At 18.3% G+C, this 22,249-nt stretch overlaps 2 protein-coding genes across 2 annotated transcripts; one reads left to right on the forward strand and one right to left on the reverse strand.

Moving 5' to 3' along the window:
- On the reverse strand, positions 1-2,882 carry LOC122714461 (SCY1-like protein 2). Its single transcript, XM_043935805.1, has 3 exons — positions 1,083-2,882; positions 608-989; positions 1-466 (listed from the first exon to the last, which is right to left on the reverse strand). The coding sequence occupies exons 1-3, from the start codon at positions 2,770-2,772 to the stop codon at positions 1-3; spliced, it is 2,538 nt and encodes an 845-aa protein (XP_043791740.1). The 5' UTR covers positions 2,773-2,882.
- Positions 2,883-5,872: 2,990 nt separating this feature from the next.
- On the forward strand, positions 5,873-21,188 carry LOC122714496. The gene is made up of 18 exons (XM_043935866.1): positions 5,873-5,990; positions 6,176-6,260; positions 6,405-6,621; positions 6,725-6,911; positions 7,089-7,310; positions 8,766-8,915; positions 9,059-9,407; positions 11,924-12,054; positions 12,229-12,477; positions 13,030-13,285; positions 13,489-13,713; positions 14,100-14,247; positions 14,350-14,520; positions 14,607-14,736; positions 14,817-15,091; positions 15,200-15,316; positions 15,615-15,740; positions 20,714-21,188. The coding sequence occupies exons 2-18, from the start codon at positions 6,203-6,205 to the stop codon at positions 21,186-21,188; spliced, it is 3,486 nt and encodes a 1,161-aa protein (XP_043791801.1). The 5' UTR covers positions 5,873-5,990; positions 6,176-6,202.
- The last annotated feature ends 1,061 nt before the right edge of the window (positions 21,189-22,249 follow it).

Genomic DNA, 22,249 nt, shown 5'->3' on the forward strand with positions numbered 1-22,249 from the left:
TTAACTAAGTAAATCCATTACATCATAAGATGATAATTTTTCTATTTTTTTATTCGAATTGGAAATCAAATTTGAATTAAATTCTAATTGATTAACAGGAAAATTATTTGCATTAGAATTCAAATTTGATTTGAATTCTAATGTATTAAGTGTAATATTTTCTTGATTCATAGAATAATTAATACTATTACAAGGAATAATTGAATTAGGAATGTAAGTATTTCCTTTTTGGTTTAATTGTACATTCATTCCTTGTGGATTAAAATGTTGGTATTGATTAGAATTTGGTATTTTCCAAGAATAATCAGGTTTTGAAGTTGACATTGAAAGATTTAACTGATCTAAATTTGATTTCAGTAAAGTATCAGTTAAATCTTTTACTGGTGGTTTTGTAGGTTGAACAATTGTTGGTATTAATGGTGTTTGCGATTGTAATCTTTGATGTACTTCTTGTTGTTGAATTAATCTGTAAATAAAATATTTTTTTTTAATTTTAAAAAATTTATATTTTAATGATAAATAAAATATTTTTAATTTTATTAATGGACATAAAATAATATGGACATAATGGACATAAAATAATGGACAATAAATAATAATTACTAACCGAAATTTATCTTCCATTGTTAATCCATTTTCAATCTGCAAAGACTTTAAAGTTGTAGTTTTATTTGAAGTAGGAACTATGGGAGCTATATTAATATCATTATTTGTTGAATTAATATTTTTATAAATAGTAGAACTTTGTGAAAGTTGTTGATCTAATTGTTGAGTTTCACGGCGCATGGCATCTAATTGTTTCAAGGCTTCTTTATGCTCTGATGTTACACGATTTATCATTTCAATTACAAGATTTGAAAGAATTTCATATTGTGACAGACTAAAATTTTGTTCAATACATAATGGCAATAAAAATGGTAAAATTTTTGTTGCTAGTATTTCTTTACTTGTTCCCAGTTTACTATGGCTTAATAACATTCTATAAATACCTATTAAAAAAGTATATTATTTGTAATTTTTTATTGTAGTTATTTAATTTTACTTTTAATTAATTTTTATATATTAATATTTTAATGTAATACCTATAATTGCCATAAGAATTGCAGGTTCACCAGAATGTGGAATTTCTTGTAGAAAAGGTAATACTTGATCAAGAACAAGCCATCGGTCAAAATGAGGTAACATTTTTGCCAGACATAATAAACAATTGACTCTAACTCCAAGACTTTTGCTATTGTTTCCTTTTCCATATAAACAAATCTTTTTCATTCTAGGTAAAATTGCATTTTTAATTACTGGTCCTTCAATCATTGTTATAATATTAGGTAAAGCTGATAAACATAATTCTTGTAATTGTTCCCATTCAGATTCTAAAGCTCTTAATAACATTGGAACTATATCTGTTTTTATTACTTCAGTAGTACATAATTTTAATAATAAATCAGCATGTTGCATTAAAACAAGACTAATCTGTGGTGGATCATCCAATGTCAAAACTTGTTTAATATTAGGTAAAATATATTCTCTAAATTCTTCCACAGAACTTGTTTCCATAGCAAAAATTATGCTAGGTAAAACAAATGGAATCATTGGAGGATTAAATAATTCCTTATATAAAGCTGGAAGAACTCTATGTAATATAACTCTATGTGGTAATTGTTTCAAAAGTTGAGGTAATCCTTTATAAAATTGTGATTTTTGTAAATTATCCCATTGAAAAATTTTATCTAAGTAATTAAGAGTTTTCACACCTATGTCCATAAAATATTCAATCTTCACAAATTGATGAGCATCTGGTCTTAATTCAGGATTATGATGTAACATTAATTTAACTGTATCTTTGAGAGTTTCTGAAGTTGGAAGAAATGTATCTGCAATAGTTGAACTTTTAAAATTTTCTAAAAATTGTTTGTGTTTTAATAAGTCATTATTAGATTCATGAGGAAGTACATTCTTTGGAGAATATAAAATATATATCACCATTCCTAAAGAAAATATATCACTAGCTGTACCAACACTGCTTGCTAAAATACATTCTGGTGCTTGATAATCCAAATTTGGTTGAACTATAGATGTACTTGAAATATCATATTCTACATATGACCATTGAGGTTGTTTACCTTCAATACTCTGATTTAATGCACAAAAATCAAATCCAAAAATTTTCCATGCTCCATGACTGTTAACAACAATAGATTCTGGACATAAATTTCTATGTAATAATTTAACATCTCCATGTAAAAATGCAAGACCTTCTCCAAGCTGTAAAAGTCCATATTTAATTTCAATATCATGTAATTTATAATCCTTTAATGCTATAGGTAATGGTTGTGGCAAATTATTATGATTTCCCAAAATATTAGCTAAACTAGCTAAAACAGGTTCAGTTGCAAATGCTAAACTGTCTCTTGATTCTTCTAAAGGATGTTGAACAATTAAAATTTGTGGATGACGTAATTTTGTTAATTGTGCAACACCTCTTTTTAATGTTTCTAAGATTAATTCTTTATCATTTTTTGAAAATTTTTCCAAAATACGTTTTTCAAATACAAAAATTGCTGCCTCTTGTTTTGTAGATTTTTTGTAACCATTGTATACTTTCCACAATAATGATGGTCCTGCACTCGCAATATGAGCAGTTACTTCAAATTCTCTGGTTACTGGATTACCAGGAAGGACATTTGATAATTGTGACAAGCCATAAGCAGTATTTTGAACAGTATTAGAAATTGTATTGCTAACAGTATTTCTTAACTTTGTAAGCACATCCATTTTATTTAAAAATTTATTTTAAGTATCCATTTATTGATTTTTTGAATATTGTGTTTTTTGAATAATTAATAATTAAAAATAGATATTTTTAAATTAAAGAATCCATAATATTTTTTTTTCTCTCTAAACAGTTTGATTTTTATTTTTTGTTTGATAAATTTTATTATTTTTTAGTTTTCGAAAATATTATGTATTGATATGTTTTTTATATATGTGTTTTATATATTATACGAAAAATAATTTTTTCAAATATTCAATAGTATCATATAATAAATCTGTTACAATGCCAAAACTTAATGCTATTATATTAAAAAAAATATAACTTTTGACACAATGACTTCGTTGAACTTATCAATGGTTATATTTTACTAGCCTTCATTTAATAATCTATTATTACCAACCTGAATATTAATAATATTTAGTTAGTAAGCATTATTTTAATTTTTTTATATTTTATATATTATATAAAATTTTCTCAATATTTTTGTTTTAAATTATTACATGAAATTAATAAATAAAATTACTTTTTTAATTATTTTTAAAAAACATGATAAATAATATTTTACATTTAAGAATTTGTATAATATAAAAAATTATAATTTTTTATTATAAAAAATTAGAAATATATAAATTATTGCAGTTAAGTAGAAAAAAATATTAAAATCATTAAAATTCAGATATGAATTATAAACATTGTATTTTTAAACATATGTTGATTAAACTATACTTCATTCAACGAATCGAATTATTAGATGTCAACAAAATCATGTGATCAAAATCTAGATATATTAGGATCAAGTTTTTACAATTATAAGATTAAAGTTTTCTATATATTAATTTATTTATATTATAAATTAATATAAATATATAAATAACATAATAAAATTTCAATATAGCAATTCATTTTAAAAATTCATAAGTTTTTATAGCATATTTTTATAAAAATAAATAATCAATATGTCAATAATACCGATGAGCATTGATATATTTTATATAATAATATAAACCGATCTTAATATCGATAAGTTCAAAGTTAACCAATAGCTGACGTTAGCAGCCAGCATAACCATATATCGAATTTGTTCACTTTTAGGCTTGTTTCTTTGAATGCAATATAAATCTAATAAATAGCTAATAATAATATTATATATAATATTATATATTATATATTATATATAATATTTAAAAATAAAAATAAAAAAATAATAAAAAATTAATTCAAAAATTAATATTCGATATAAGTATTAATATTTAAATATTTTAAATTTTAAGTAATATATTTTATTTTACAATAAATATTATATAAATTATAATAATTAAAATTGTAATTTTAAGTAAATGTTAAATATTTTTATATAATATCAATAAAATAATAAAATTTAAAAAAATTTTATATGTTATATATATAAAAGAAAATACAAAAATAAAAAAAAAATCACAAAATAAAGATTTCAGGATAGATAATAATATATATAAGATAATAATAAGATTTGAAAAATTCAAATATTTATTAAATATTCTTCATAAAATATTTATATAAGATTTTTATATTATATCGAATATATAGAATATATAGAAAATATTATATTTATAATTATTAAAAGTTAAAATTTACATCTAAAAATTTGAAAAATTTTGCATAATATATATATATATAAAATATCAATATTTTATATTAATGTTTAAATATTCTAATAAATATTTGTTGATAAATCTATTGTATTATTTAAAGTTAATTGGAATAATATTTTATATTTTATGTTATGTATATAATATATAGTATAATATAATCTATAAATGATTCATATTATATATGAAGAAATTATTTATAATTTATTACAAAATAATTTTAAATTATTTTGTAGAATGCTTAATTACAACTTTTTTTTTAAGTTGTTTAAGTAATAAATAATATGCAAATAAGAATTCAAAAACAAACAAAAAATTCAATAAAATCGAATAAAAACATAAGAAAATTAAAAAATTATAAATATATTTAAAAATCTTATAAATTTACTTTTTTATTTATATTTCTTTGCATTTTATTATTATATATATACATAATATAAATACATAATAACTAATTATTTTAATTATTCATTAATAAAATATAAAATAAAGATATTTAAATAATAATCTCTCTTAATAAAAGTAATCCTTTTATTTTTTAAAAAATAAAAAAAAAAGCAGTTCTTTGTTAAAACAGACTTTAGGTCAATATCTCTCCATTGATTAAAGTCGATGTTCTGTCAGAATTCTCTCCCCAAAGGACAATCTTCGTAGTGGGGTGAACCAACGAATAAGGGAGAGAGTATTGGCCGTCGACCCCGACAGTTTAGTTGTCTTACGAATTGCATATGAATCGTTTGCGTTTTGCCTACATTTTTCGATTAAAATTTTTCATATATTCCTATCATTAAATCTATTATATATTTCTGTGCTTAATATATAATTAATACGTAATTATTAAGAATTATTTTATTATTCAATGAGAATGTTGTGAAAATTAAAAAGAAAAGGTGGAATTTGTAGTAAAATATAAAAATATAAATATATTTCAAAAATACATTTAATATTAATTTGATTCTATTTACAACTTATTTTTTGTTTACAATACTTATTTTTGTATTTTATAAGAATTAAAATTTTCGTGACAATAATTTTTTTTTCATAATTATATCAATTTTTCTTAATTTGATTTTTATTATATGTTTAATTTAAATAATATGAATTTTTAATTCGCACAGTTTATATAAAATTTTCGCTAATTTATATAATAAAATTTTGCAACTGATATTTTTATGATATTTTTAAATTGTCATTTTTTTTATATAAAACAAAATAAATTAATAATAATTATAGAACTTTGAATGCTAAAATTTGCACTTCAACTTATTAAAATACAATCATGATATTTGATGGATTTTTTAATTTGTTATTACGTTTTTAGTTTAAAAAAATAAATAAGTAAGAAAAATTATAAAACTAATGGTGTATAACAATATATTGATGATATACAATATTTGTGAAATATTTTTATAAATTATAAAAATGGAAGAATCTTAGAAAGTGAAAGTTCGCGGTGCAAGTCCTTCGATATCGATTTCTATAATTTGCAGTAGTGCATCCACGAACAACACATTTATGACTCCCCTTTTTTCAATACAAGATCAATTTTTCTCAAGGAGAATGTTTGCATCGAGATAAACAAGAAAATTGTAAGTTTATAAATATTATTGTATAGATATATATTTCAAAATTAATCGATTATGATATTAGAAATGAAATTATTTAAATTTTTATAACCGATTTATTTGTAAAAAATATTTTAAAAAATAATTTAGTAAATAAATATTATCTTTTTATCCATAAATTCAAATTTTTTTATTTTACAATTCTCTAGAAATTGAATACGGATGAGGAATTGGATATGAATTTAAAATTTAAATGGCTCTTTCTTGGAATAGTTATCACCCTCCTTGAAATCGGTAAAATTTTTGCTTTTTAATTTTGCTATTTAAATATTTATATATATTATTATTATAATAATATTTTGTATGACTTAATTTTATATCTAGTATGTTAAATAGAAATTATTATATAATTAATAATTAATAAAATAAAAAATATAGATATCACTAGATCAATGACAGAAAATGAAGAAGATTTTTCAGCATTGAAAATTGATTCCCCTTCTTCTCATATTGCTCTTTCGGGAGACCTTACGATAACTGTTGCGAAGTCAAATAAAACATTAGAAAATTCAAAGTACAAATATGAGTTCAAAGAAAAAGAAAATGAAAATTTAAAATCGTTTAAAAATATTTCTAATCAATTTATGCTATTAAGGTGAGTTAATTTGTGTTATCAATTATTAAAAATTATTTTTAAAATATAAAGAAGAATTCTAATGATATTGTATGCTATTTTTTAATATTCATATTATTTATAGAATACTGTACCTTCTTGAAGACATATCAGAATTAATTGGTGAAATTCAATTAAAAAAATTACCTACAGGAAATGAAACAATTTCAATTATTATTCCTTGCGGATATTTTACTCGTGGCGGTGTTTATATTCTACGAATAGAACACATGTATGAAAATTCAACAGTGCCTGTTGCCAACTTTCATCAGGTTCTTTTTAATTTATTTATGTATATAATTTATTTTCATGAACATTATTTTGTTTTCAATATTTTTATTTATTATTATATCTTTTGCAATATTCACAATAAAAAAATACATTAATAATCATTTTTATAAATTTAATTATAAAATTTAATTATAAATTATAAATATTTTCATTTGCAGACAAGTAAAATATTAGATGTAAAGTGGCCACTACCAGCAATATTTTTAGAATCTCAACAAATTATTACTTATCCAGACGAACCTGTCAAAACCACAATAAAATATAATGGAATGAATTGTAGTCCATTTGAAAATGTTCCTGTAGCTGTCTATATTTTACAATTAATATATTGTGGATCTAGTGTAACTGCTTGTTATTTGCAGAATAATACTTATATTCAAGTAAATAATTAATTTTTTTACAATTTTATTTTTAAATATTTTTATATTTCTATTATTTAAAGACTATCTATTTGTTTACCATGTTATATATTTTTTCGTTATTATTGAAATATTTTGATGATTATTATTTTTAGTATAACTGCTTTTTATAACTTTGAACGAATATATCACATATTTATTGCAACAATCATAATTCAAAAATTGCGATTTTAAACCAAATGATTATGAATAGTAAATCATTAAAAAATTTTTAAAATATCATATTATAATATCAAATTGAAAATTCACAATTTAGACATTTACTTTCAAAATTCTACCAATTCTAAAAAATAGAAATTTTTTAAAAAATTGTTGTTATAATATATATATGTATAGAATATTAAAATATTGTGAAACATCTTTAGAGAATTGATTCTAGAAATTAAAACAAACACAAAAATTAATATGTAAAAACATTAATTGAAGGTTCAATTAATGAAGAGAGAATAATCTTTTTCTATTTCGCTTCATATAATATAAATAATAAAAAATTTCATTATTTATAAATTAATAAATAAGCCTTAAATGATATTTTTATATACGTGTTTATTTTAGCCTTTATCTTCCAAAAGTATCTTCCAAATATATCTTATATAAATCTATTATTTTAGAAAGGATTCGGAATTTTTTTTATTATAATATCAATAAAAGAATATACAAATACGAATTTATATTTATTTCTAACGATAAGTATTTTTTTATTTTTTCTGCTCATTTTATGTGATGTTTATGTTAATATTTAATATTAATTAAGTTTTTTGTTGATGAATATAATATCTATATATTATATCTATATATTATAATATTTATATGTTATGTTACTTGTAATTGTTCTATCCGCATTTATTGTTTTGTTAAGTTTATAATTGTTAAGTTTATAATTTCATTTTTTTTTCTTATATATGTGTTTTCTCGTACATTTTCTTGTCTTAATTAAGTCAAATGTATATATTGTCTATTTTAATTATTGTTCAGTGAAATGAAGTATTATTCTTAAATACTGTATTTAATTTCTTATGTCTCTTTCATATGGTAATATTAATATGATATCGTCATAAGTTTAATAAACGATAGTTATTTGTTTTAATGACTTTATTAATATAATTATATAAGTATGACAATAGTAGTATTGTTGCATAAAAGAGATCTCAGATTTGTATAATATATAGTGTTTGTATAATTAATTTTTGTTCTCCTTCTTTTCAATTCAATATAATTATTTCAATATATGAAATAAAATATAATTATTCTGTTTGGTTTTATTCAGTTTATTTAATTTTTTAAGATATACGTATTGAATTATTATTATTATTAATTTATTCAATTATTACTATTATTATTTTATTCAATTATAATCATCGTTAATGTTGAAACAATTATTAGATATCATTTATAAATTTTATATTATATTTTCAGATATTATATTACGAAGAAATAAGAGATTTTCTACCAATAAAGACTATTTTTTTCCGATGTGAACTTTTTGGATTACCTGGAAATTATGCTATAAGATTAAAAGCTACGAATAATAATCCCACAGCACCAAATACTAGCGTGTATTTTAAAGTAATCAATATAATAGTGAATTAATATGATATATAAATAATTAAATAAATAAATAAATTAAATTTATATTTATTTATAAATAAAATTTTAGAAATAATAATAATAACAAATATTTTTTTATCACTATCAAATTTTGATTATAGGTGAGTTGGTCCGAAGAATTTAAACTTACAGTTCATGCAAGATCTATATATCCTTGTGAAGGGTCAGGAGGTGTCCCTGTCCTTTTCGAATATCCTTCGTGTCGTCTAGAAGGTGATCGTATTCGTGTTTATGGCCGTTTGAAAGCTGACGTTACATCCGTTGCTTCACCTTCCAGTCTTCATTATATTACAGAATCAAGATCAATACCTGGGAAGCATTCTTTGGCTTTCGATTGTGATCTTTTTACAGAAAAATTTATAGAATATTGTTTTGTCTATGTTAGTCAGGCGATCACAGGTGCCATGGGAAATGTTAAAATATCCTGCATACCTACATTTCCTTTCCAAGGTATGTTTGAATTCTATATTTTAAAACTTATTTATAATTTTAATAACTTATTAATACAATATAAATAATTTATAATATAAATTAAATATACACATATAAGATCGATTGAAAAATAGTAAAATCATAAAATCAACTAAAAATTTATATAATATAAAAATCAAAATAAAAGAATTAAAATAAGACAGGCATAATTTGAGATATTTTGAGGTAAATTAAGACCTCAAAGCCGTACAATGTTAATTTAGAAGTTATTAATAGGTCTTCTATAAGCTATAATGTTATTATTAATAATTATATTATTAATATGTTATTAATTTCTTCATTATAGTATATTCTAAAAATTTTATACGTAATATATGTTATAGAATTAATAAAAATAAATATTGAAAGATTATAAAAAGTTATATCAATTTAAAATTTAGTAAATATCAGTTTAAATATTATTAGCGATTTAAAAATCAAAATATTTCTATATTAAAATTTCTTTTAATGTACATTTAACAAATATCTATATTTTTTCCATAAATCATTGTTTTTTTAATATTAAAGTTATAAAATTTTAACTATTTGTTTGTATTCTTTTTTCTCTAAAAATATTCTTTTTATAATAATTCTTTCTTTTATTTAATTTATACAATTCTAAAAAATTTTATAAATAAAAATATTTATAACATGATAAGTTATATTTTTCGTTAAGTTAAATTATTTAAAAAAAAATTTTGTTAAAATTTGTATAATAATCTAAAATTATATACATTATAGTGATTTATTATTCTGTATATATACATATATTCTATATATATACATATACATATATATATATATATATATGTTTTCACTTTAATATAACAATATGAATTATATATTCTATTTATGTTTTTCAATAATGTTGCGTTTTATTATTTTTGTTGAACAATTAACAAATAAGATAGATTTATATTAAGATTATTAAAATATAATATTTTTTTTTTAAACAATTAATTAGTATTATGTCATATTGTTCATAATTCTCATTTGTTTGTATTCTGAAACATAATCTAAAGTGTCTAATGACTTATGAATGGGAGTGTACAAAATAAGTACTTGCGTGCATACAGGTGCGGCTATATTAATCGATGTCACTCATTAACTTTTTAATTTATGACTTCAATATATCTTTCTCGCAGATCAAATATAACCTACATACAATCATAAAATAGAAAGAAAACTAAATAACATAGAAGTATATTTACCAAATTATTCTGAGTGAAAATTTTGTAATTAATTTATTTAAAAAAAAAATTCTTTATATTCTATATCACTATTCACTAGAATAAAGTAATTTTTTTAATTTTGTTTATTTGAATATTTTATTATATTTTATTTTAAAATATTTTATAATATTTTATTTTAAATAAAAGGAAATAATGATTCTCTTACACTCTTCTACAAATTTATTTAATGTTTTAACGAATAAAGGACAAATTTAATTTTCGATCTTATCATTTACATTATATATATTTATAGTTTGTATCGATTCTTCACATTTCTGAAATGATTTCATACAGTTATTCAGTTTTCTTATAGGATATCCTATAATTGTTCTAAATATTAAAAAAGAAGAAAGATATGTATACTTCATATAATTATAATATATAATATTTAATTTCATAATTTAATATTAAATTAGATTACTTTATATAATTAATCTATACTTTATATAATTTAATCTATAATATTCTAATAATATCATTAAATTGAATATTGAATTTCATAATTTAATATTAAATTATATTACTTTATATATTTTAATCTATAATATTCTAATAATATTGTTATATTGAATAAAAAAATATGCTTTTTATTAAAATAATTACTATATTTTGATAAAAAAATTTTCGATTTTTATATTAATTAATTAAATTATTGTGACTGCGTAAAAGAAAATTATCTACATTTATTTTAAAAAATAAAGCCCTTATTTTCATATTTATGAATTGAATTTTTTCGAAAATTTTTCTAATAATGAAAATGAAGTAAAAAATTCTATATTTTTTTTATTAAAGTTTGCAGATTTAAATAATTTTACAAATTTTAATAAATTTTTGTCACATTCATTCATTTCGTTTTATAATGAATTTATAGAGAGAAATTTCTCAAAAATTCATGTAACATACTATATAAATTCAATTTAAAGATCATGATTTAGACATTACAGTATTATTTTTATCTATTATTAATATATAAAATATATTTTTTCTTTTTTAATAATTAATATTTTTTAATAAAAAATATTAATGATTTTGAAAATATTCGAAACAAAATGATAATAAATCTATATATAATATATATAGATTTAATTTCTCTTCTATAAAATTATTTAAAAAAAATAATTTACATAATATTAAAAACAAAGAAAATATTTTATGTGTAAACATTATATTCTATATAAACATTTGAAAGTTAAGTTACTTAAGTTACTTTTTAAATATTTAATTATTTTTTAATATAAATTTATTTAACATTAATTTACCTAGAAAGTGATACTGCGGGATGGGGTCCTTGGAGTCCATGGAGTCCATGTAGTAGTTCGTGTTTCGGAGGAATTCGAAATCGATATCGCTTTTGTGATACTCCGCCACCAAAATATGGGGCAAAATTTTGCCAGGTAAATTTTCAAAAATATTTGAAAATATTTTAAATAAAATATTTAATTGATTAATAAAATAAAATATAGTTAATTTACATTTTATTTTATTTAAATTTTATATTGCATAATAAAATGATAATAATATAATGATAATAAAATCAATAAAAATAAAATTTGTTCATTAAATAACAGGGAAAAGCAATAGAAACTGAATTTTGTGGCAAAATTTTTTGGAATGAATCTATTAAAGATGAATGGCACAATCGAATTGAGGATTCTAAATGTCATAATACAGTTTTAGCAACAAAACCAGAAGTTATAGCTGAAATTGGATTACAATGTCGCTGTGGATGTCGTATTGTATTAAAACAACAAACTTTAAGAAAAATGCTTGGAGCCAATACTCAAGCTTGTCCTGGTCGATCTTTTTGGCTTTTGCAGGTAACATTGAATTAATTTAAATTATTAATATAACAAATATTATATTAAATATTTAATAAATTATTTTTGAAGATTAGATTATGAAATAATATTTAAATTAAAATAATGATATTAGAAAATGATATTATTTTCGATTTAATTAAATTATTATTTTGTATTATTTATTATTTATTATTTATTTGTATTATTTATTTTGTATTATTCAAATGCAAATGATACAGAAGAATAATGAATTTAAAATTTTAAAAATTAAAAAATATTTAAATTATTTTATAATGAAAATTAATATATTTATACTTTTTATTATGTTTATAAAAATAAGTTATTAATACGTAAAGATTTTTTCAATGTAAATAAATCTAAATTTTAGGTTTATTAAAATGAATATAGTCTTTTTTTTAAATTAACTTATATTGTAAATTTATTAAACATAACATAAATACAAAGAAATAAAATAATATTGTTATATATAGAAGAATCTAAATATAATTTATGATAATTGATAATAATAAAAAGAATAATTTCGAATAAGATATAATTTATATTATTTAGGCACAGCCGAATTTCGTAATTGGATTACATTTAGATCAATTACAATTTCCTTGTCTGGGACAATATTTTCGTATCCGAGATGGCAATACTTTGAATGCGAATCTTTTAGTCGATATTGCATTTGATAAAATGCAGCTTACTGCCAAGACATTCTTTAGCTCTGGACCAAATTTATTAGTGGAATTTTTTAGTGATGAACTTATAGCATCAGGAGATGCTTGTATTGGTGGTTTTCTTGCTCATGCGGGTGTATTAGGTAAAAATAATTATTATAAAAATTATATTTTTTTTAATTAAAATAATTTATTACATAATTTTTAAGTAAATTATTTAAAGATAATTGTTATAAGAATTTAATTTTGTAAAAATAATTAAAATTAATTTTAATTTAATTATATAAATATATATATAAATAATTTTAAATTAAGAAAATTTTAAATTAATATAATTTAATTACAGATAAAAAATATTTAAAAAGAAATAGAACCACAACCGTTGTGCCTTTTAAAACAAATTCAACGAACGTTGAAATAGATTGGTTCTCTTGGGAACCAATACATATAACAACTACCTTATTCTTGCTACTTATATTTTCACTTTCTATTATTTTGACGTTACAATTTATTGTAAGATATAGAAAGTATCGTATTGCTGAAGATTTGGACAGTACGAGTGATATTTCTGGTATGGTAAAATAATAATATTATTTATCTATTATTATTTATTTTTTGAACTATTTTTAGAATAATATTTTATTGATATTAATTTTTTATTAATATTTATATTTTTTCAATAATAATTATAACATAATTATTATTAACATTATAATTAATTAATTTAATATTTAATAATTATATTTAATAATTAATTAATTAATTTAATATTATTAATATAAATTCGTATTATTATTTTCATATAAAGTGAATAATTTATATTAAAATGAACTATTTAATAAACTAAATTTTTTTATTAACTAAAATTAGTAGTTATTATTATTTTATTATTTCATAATTGTTATAAATTGATATATAGGAAATTAATATTAATTATATGTATATATTTTTAATTAGAATTAATGCCTAATCGATCGAGATTTCTATCTACAAGTACAATTATTTCGGAAGTTATTTCTATGATAGAAACTACCACAAAAGTTTCTCCAAAAGAAATGTTAAATAATACAGAAGAACATTATCAAAGCACTGAAACATTAACAGGGTAAGAATAATATTATTATAAAATAAAAAAAATGAATAAAAATGTTATATAATTGAAAAAATAGAAAAAAAATTATAAAATAAATATTATTTTTCAATATAGATGTAAGGATGAATCTACATTGAGTTCTAGTACATTAAAATTAAGTAATACAATAGAAACTTCTTCTGACAAAACAATCACTTCAATGAAATCAAACTGTGATAAATTATTATCTGCTTCCAGCATTCTTGTTTATAATAAACCTGAAGTTAAATATGCTTATCCTATAAAGTAAGTTTAATTTTTTTTATTTAATATCACAGTATATTAAAAAATTGACAAAATTTAATCATAATGTTAATATAATTTATATATAGATTACAAACAATAGATTTTGATACATTAAAAGAGAAAGCATCAAAAATGGAAAGCGAAAATATGAAAGATAACATGAATGATATTTTAAAAATTTATAAAAATAATGAAAATAATTATTCAGAAAGAAAAGTAAATATCTTTATTCAAAAACTTTGTAAAGTATATAGAAACAGTAATTTTTATCATTTTATATTTCTCTTAATATATAGGAATCTTCACCTGAAAGTATTCTTTCAAGTTCATCAACTTTAGCAAGTGGAAAAGAAACAAAGGAACGAAAAAATCGTGAAAAACTTTTACAAGGTCCAGGATCAGAATTTAGTTTAACAAATCCTGATTCAGAATTGGAATTAGATTATTATGATTATAATGTAGCAAATGCTAGTGCTGTTCCAGGATCTTATTTAGGAATGGATCCTGCTTTTTTAGTTTGGATTCCACCAATTGAAGACTTAAATCTTAATACAGAGGATCTTCTTTTAGGGTAAATACTAATTTTTTTAATTAATTTATCAATAATGATAAATCATCTATATATATATATATTATTAATTGCTTCTTATAAAAATTATTAATTGCTTCTTATAAACAGAAATAAACGAAATTCTATTTTGGCACTTGAAACTGAAGGTGCTGCATTAACACCTTCTGAATATAGAAGAATGAAACTCTCTAGTTTTGACGATTTTCAATTTGAATTAGAACAAGGGTAAATATTAAAATAAATATTTATAGCTTTATAAATAAGTTATCGTTATTTATAGCTTTATAATAAGTTATCGAGATATATATTTAATTAGTACAAATGAATTATTTTATGCAATAAGTTATAAAACTGTTTAATTAAAAGTAATTTATATTAAAAGTAATTTAATTAAATATTAAATAATTTTTTAATTAAAAGTAATTTATATTAATAATAAAAAATATTTTTAAAAAGAAAAAAATAATTGTTGAAATTTAAATTATGAAAATTTAATTAAAAATAACATTTCTAAAATTTCTAGAACAAGAAAATTTGAAAAATTACTTCCTGTGCAAAAACTTCTAGAAGATTCTAGTATCAAAGTAAGCATGGAATCTATATCTGGTATTCTTGAACAAAAACAATATTGTGTTATTTCAAACAAGAGGTAAGTTAATAATTCATATAAGTATTATTTAGATCATATAAATATGTCACGAAGAAATTTATGACATGAAAGATATGAAATTTAATATAATTTAATATAAAAATAATTTAAATAAAACATAAAAATTAAATTATTTAATAATAAAATTATTTATAATTATATGTACGTAAAAATAATAATGATACCAAAAAATTAATTACAATATAAATTTTATGTTGAATATTAAATGTATTTACTTATAATTATTCATTGTGTTTTGTATTTAAATTTTTGTTTAAATTGATATAATATTAATCCACTATTATTTAAAATTTTATAATGTGAATAAAAAATTATAAAATTAAATTATATAAAATTTTATTAAACGAATCTTTTAATTAATAGCAATTTAATTTATAGTAAAATTTTTGACTAATTCCTATATATTTTTTTAATAATATTCAACAAAATTCAAAAGAATTGAAAAATACTAGCTTTAAGAATAAGAAATCATTGAGAAAGATTAGAAATTATAATATGAAATTCATATAATATATGTCATACTAGTTTAATAATAATATAATATAAATATATTATTTATATTATAATATATTTAATTTAAATAATCTAACTTTGTTTATATATAATACACATATAATAATTTTCAAATGACAATCATATAAAAATTTAAAAAATTAATTCATTTTACAAATAATAAAAATTAATTAATTTAGTATAAATTAAATTTATATTATAACTAAAATTATGATTATTTAAATTAAATGTATTAATAGTAAATATCTTAGTAGGTACTTCTTTCAGATATTATATGTAAATAAATATTTATATATTTATTGTACATTGTTGATAGGAACTTTTACGATCCTCTCCTCTGATTTTATTCATAAATATCAGATTTTCGATCAAATTTGCGTTTCTATTTTTATAATTATTTGATTTATTAATAAAATAATCAATCAAACTCACATTTAAACTTTCAAAAAAATTTTTGTGAACAATATATAATAAATACTTAAATAATACTTAATTAAATGCTTAATAATTAATTAAAAAAAATGTGTATCTGATCGATCAAATTAAATATAATTATAAAAGTAAATATATATATATAATGTTTCATATTTATGAATAAAATCACATAATATTTCATGACAATGAATAAGAAAACAGTATTCTTTTTACCCTTATATTATTCCAAGGAACAATTTGACGATTGTTCTTCATTATGATATAAGAGGCCGATATTGAGATGATTGTGTGCATTATATATATGAATTAAAAAAAATATTATATATATATTATATGAAGTAAAACAAAAATATGTGACTGTCTAAAATAGGGACGAATCTTTTTTTCATCATGAGCTATATTTTATTCATTCATTGTCAATCAAGTAATTTCTCTTCTATCATACAGTCGACAAATGGAACATTCTGTATCATAATGATGTTTTAAATTGTGAAAATGCTGAGCATAAAACTATAAGTATCAAAACTAACTTAACTTTGATATTTTAATAAGATCTATTACTATTATTATTATTATTATTATTAATAGTAGTAAAACTTATATTATCTATTATTATTAGTATTCATTTTAACGCCAATATGTTTATTTGGCAAATGATTTTTGCAAATTCAATTTGAGAAAAAATGAATATGAATCAGATAAAAAATCACTGTCAAATTTCATTTAATAATTTATTATATTCAGCATTTAAAATTTATTTTCAATTGAGAATTCATTTTCAATTGATAGGGATAACGAATGCTCAGACGGGCATTATTATATATTGCATTGTATGCATTGTTTGTTGCTATTCATTGTTTGTAGCTCTCATACAATCAATTGCTGAACAACACTATAGACTGTATGAGTCAAATTAGTATGAAAGGGATGCAAATCAAGCAAGTAAAGGTGCGAGTCACTAGTTCGTCGTTTTTGTTCTAACAAAAGAATCACTCTATGGTAGAAATCAAGTAAAGCAAACCATTTAAAAAATATAAGTAGATAACTTAAAAATATCTGAAAACTTTCTATTTACAACAAAAATTATTATCATCATATTTCTTTATTATACAATTTTTATTATAAATAAAATTTTTAAAAGAAATTTTTTTTAAAAAATAATGAAAATATTAGAGTTATCAAATTATTATTTCGATTAAATAATTTCTCAAAATTAAAATTGATATTTTTAAATTCAGAATGAATGTTATTAGAAAATAACATAGGAATTGGTTAAAAATTTTCAATATCAAAATGAGTTGAAATGAGTTATTAATGCATATTTGAATCAAATTATATATATATATATATATATATATATATATATATATATATATAATTAATTAAAATTAATTCACTATATATATATATATATAGTGAAAATTGTAATAAAATTTTTTTTATTACATTTTTAAAAAAATAAAATTTATTTTATTTTTAAATTTATTTAAAAATAAATTATTTAAAAAATAAAACAATCTTTCTCATATCTCGAAATTAAAATTCAAAAAATCAAATTTCTGAAAATTTTTTTAATGAACACAAAAGTAACAAATATAATTTGTCATTATTATCAATCAACAATATAATCATTATCATTAATCATTATTCATTAATTAAAGTAATCATTATTCATTAAATAGATTTCATTATAACAATTATAATATATTCTAATAATAATTTAAGATCATTGATTATAATTTTATAATAACAAATATTTTTTTGATATATATTTTTTGATTAGTAAAAAAAATCTTCTAATTTTATTTATTTAGAGGATAATTAAAGAAAACTTTTAAATCAAAAATTCGAAAGATTTTAAAGTTCAAAGAATTTAAAATAATTTCTATTACAAAATATTTAAATTATTAAACTTTTGCAATTAAAGTATTATTATATAAGTATATTATTTCAATTATTATTTTAATTGTATTATTATAAAATATAAAATTATATTGTTATTTATTATTATATATTGTATTATATTATTTTTATATTAATTATTTAAATTTATTTTTAATTTATTAATTATTAATATTTAACTTGTTATATTAACTTATTATAATTAACTTATTATAATAAATTAATATAAACTTATTTAACTTTTTCTTTTCTTGAAATTTTGTTTAATACATATATATAACAAAAAAATAATTTAAAATGCATCCAATATTAATTTTACATAATAAATATATTGCTAGAAAAAACTATACAAAAAATAAAAAAAAAGGAATATAATATACATGAAAAAATAAAAAAATTTATTTCAGACAAATTATGTGAAAATTTAATATAAATTTATTTTCAAGTACAAAAATGTTAAATAAACTTTATTTTTATTCATTCATATATTAATTATTTCGTAATTTTATAAATTTACAAAAATAATTATATGACCATATGCATATATACATAAATAAACTAATATATACATAAATATATTACATATCTATATATGTAAATTAAATTAAATGAAAAAACAAAATATATATGAAGTAAATTAAATGAAAAAACAAAAAATAGAATTTATGCATACAAAATGGAATAAAAAAAATGTTATAAGCTGTTCCCTTCGAAAGCATTGTATCATAATATCATAAATATCAATTTAAAATTTTTATGCGTTTAGAAAATATTATATCATATTATATATTATATTATATTTGAAAAATTAATATGCCATTTCATTTAAAAAAGTGAAGGTCTTATAAAACTTACCCCCACAATATTTAATTTCTTTAAGAAATAGTTAATAAATAGAAATTTCAATATGCAATAATTTCAGAAAAAATTAGATTTTATTTATTACGTTTTCTAATAGTAAACACATTCATTTATATAAAAATCAATATTTCAAATGAGATTTTTTAGGATACTAATATATTAATGGGATATTTTTGAAAAATTGATTCTAGAAGCGAAGAAAGCAACAAAAGTTGATATATAAAAATATTATTAATTAAGATTTATTTATTAAATTATTATTTATTAAGCAATTTAAATTTGTGAAAAACTTATGAAATGCAATTTTTGAAATAATTAACTTTTTATTAATATTTTATTGAATTTATTGATATTTTTATTGATATATTAATGCAATAAAATAATAATAATACTAATACAATTCATTAAACAAAATGAATATCAATGATTATTATATTATATTTTTACATATAATTTAAAATAAATTACGTAAAATTAAATTTATTAATTGCATTTAAAAGAACATATAATAAAAGAACATATGAATAATTGAACTTAAATGTACACATACATGAATATATATGTGTCTCGTATATATAATTAATACATTTTTAAATTATTTTAAACTATGGATTTAAATAACTTAATTTATTTTTAATAATATTTGTGATTTTTAGTTTATTAATTATTTTACATATATTATATGATTAAATGATTTATTATAATCAAGATATTAAGATATTAATATTTCCATAAAAATAAAAAAAATAGAACTTTCAAGATTAATTTAAAAATTTTTGAATTTAAATCAATGTATTTAATTCATTATTTCATTTATAAGATTTCACAATAATTAATTTAAATGTTATGATAATAATATTAAATTCTCTAGATTGAATTTTTAATTTTAGCAAAATAAATTTTTAGCAAATTCAGAAAATATAAAAATACCAATTTTTATAAAAATTAAATAAAATTATGAATTTTTATTATCTTTTTGATATAAAATACTGTGCACTATATATACTCACAAAATATAATTATAAATCTTTATTATAAATATAAAAAATTCTAAAAATCTTTTATCAAATAGAGATTTAAATTCAAATAAAAATTTTTGAAATAACATCGTTTGAATTCAATTAAATCAGAATAAACTATGTTAAAAAAAGATATTTTTTAAATTATGTAAAAAACAGAATTGGATGCATTTATTTTTTCTTAAATTGTAAATTTATATTAATATCTTTTATTTCTTATAGAATTCGTTTAAGTAAAGAAGAAGAATCAAGCGAAGAATCTAATTCTTCTAAAAGTCTTCTTGGAAGTCCTATAAATATGATAGATAATGAAGAAAATAATAAGGAAAAATTAAGTTCTACTTCGAACAAAATTTTACAAAAAGATTTTTCAAAAATAAAGCAAAATTCTAATCAAAAAAATATATCTAAAGATCAAGATGAAGATAACATATCTTGCAAATATAAAGAATTAATGGAATGTAATCAATCATTTACAAATCTAAAAGACACAGTAAATATTCCAATGACAGAACTATCAGGAAGTCCTTTAAAAAGTTTTTCTCAAGTTCGAAAATTAAATAGTAAAGAGATTAATACTACATTAAATATTCATAATCCAGATTATGGTATAGAAACATTTTGTTTAAGACAAGGATCTTTTTATGATCAAAACATTAAATTTGTTGATGATGACGATGATGAATATATCAATTAGAAATTTTATAAAATGATTTTTTTTGATAATTTAATTTTGATTATATATTATTTTAAGTTTTCAATTTTAATATTTTCTCTTTATCTATTATTATTCTAATTCTATTATTATTCTATTATTATTCTAATTAATATAATACTTAAATTTTATTATTTAATAATATTATAAATATCTTAATATTATTTTTTTTAATATATTTAAATTTTTTTTATAATAATTTAAAAAAATACTAAACGTTTAAAAAATATAATAATATAATTTCTGAAAATGCAATCATGATTGAAATCTAAATGGCACATTTTGTAAAGTATTCTTTTATCTTTAATTATGGCAAATAATGAGAAAAAATAAAAGATAATATTAATTTTCGTTAATTCTACCATTAAATGGTATTTTATTTCTTAGTTAATATTTTTTATATATAATAATATTATATATAATAATAATATTATTTCTTATATATATATATAATGATATTTTCTTAAATTATCTAAAATGTTAAGAAATTTATTAATTTTTCTTTGTTTTTTTATTGTCATAATATAAATTATATAATATATTAATTAATTTTACATAATAAAATAATGTAAAAAAAAAAATAAGAAGAAAAATATGATAAATATCATTTATTAATATTATTTTTTATTATTGATTTAATATTTATGTGATTTTCGATATATATATTTATTTATTTTATTGAAATGTATAGTTTTTAAACAGAAAATAACAATTGTATAGATATGATTTAGATTTGATCAATTAACATAACCAATTAAAATTAATTCATATTTGCCAATAATATTGTTTAATTTGAAATGCTTTTATATTGTATCTCGAAATATGTTATTTTTAATTTTCAACTGGAATTTAAACTTAATTAAATATAATAATATATTTGTAATATATCAAATGCATATATAATCAAAACATAAATTTATACAATTATATAACATAAAAAATATATAAGATATAAAATTTTATAGTTTTAATGAAAATATTTTCAACTAAACATGGAATTGAATGTAATAAAATTAATTAATTTTTAATTTTTTGAAAAAAAT

Source organism: Apis laboriosa, unplaced genomic scaffold (assembly GCF_014066325.1).
Source record: "Apis laboriosa isolate Shangri-la unplaced genomic scaffold, ASM1406632v1 scaffold30_cov140, whole genome shotgun sequence".
Lineage (NCBI taxonomy): Eukaryota > Metazoa > Arthropoda > Insecta > Hymenoptera > Apidae > Apis > Apis laboriosa.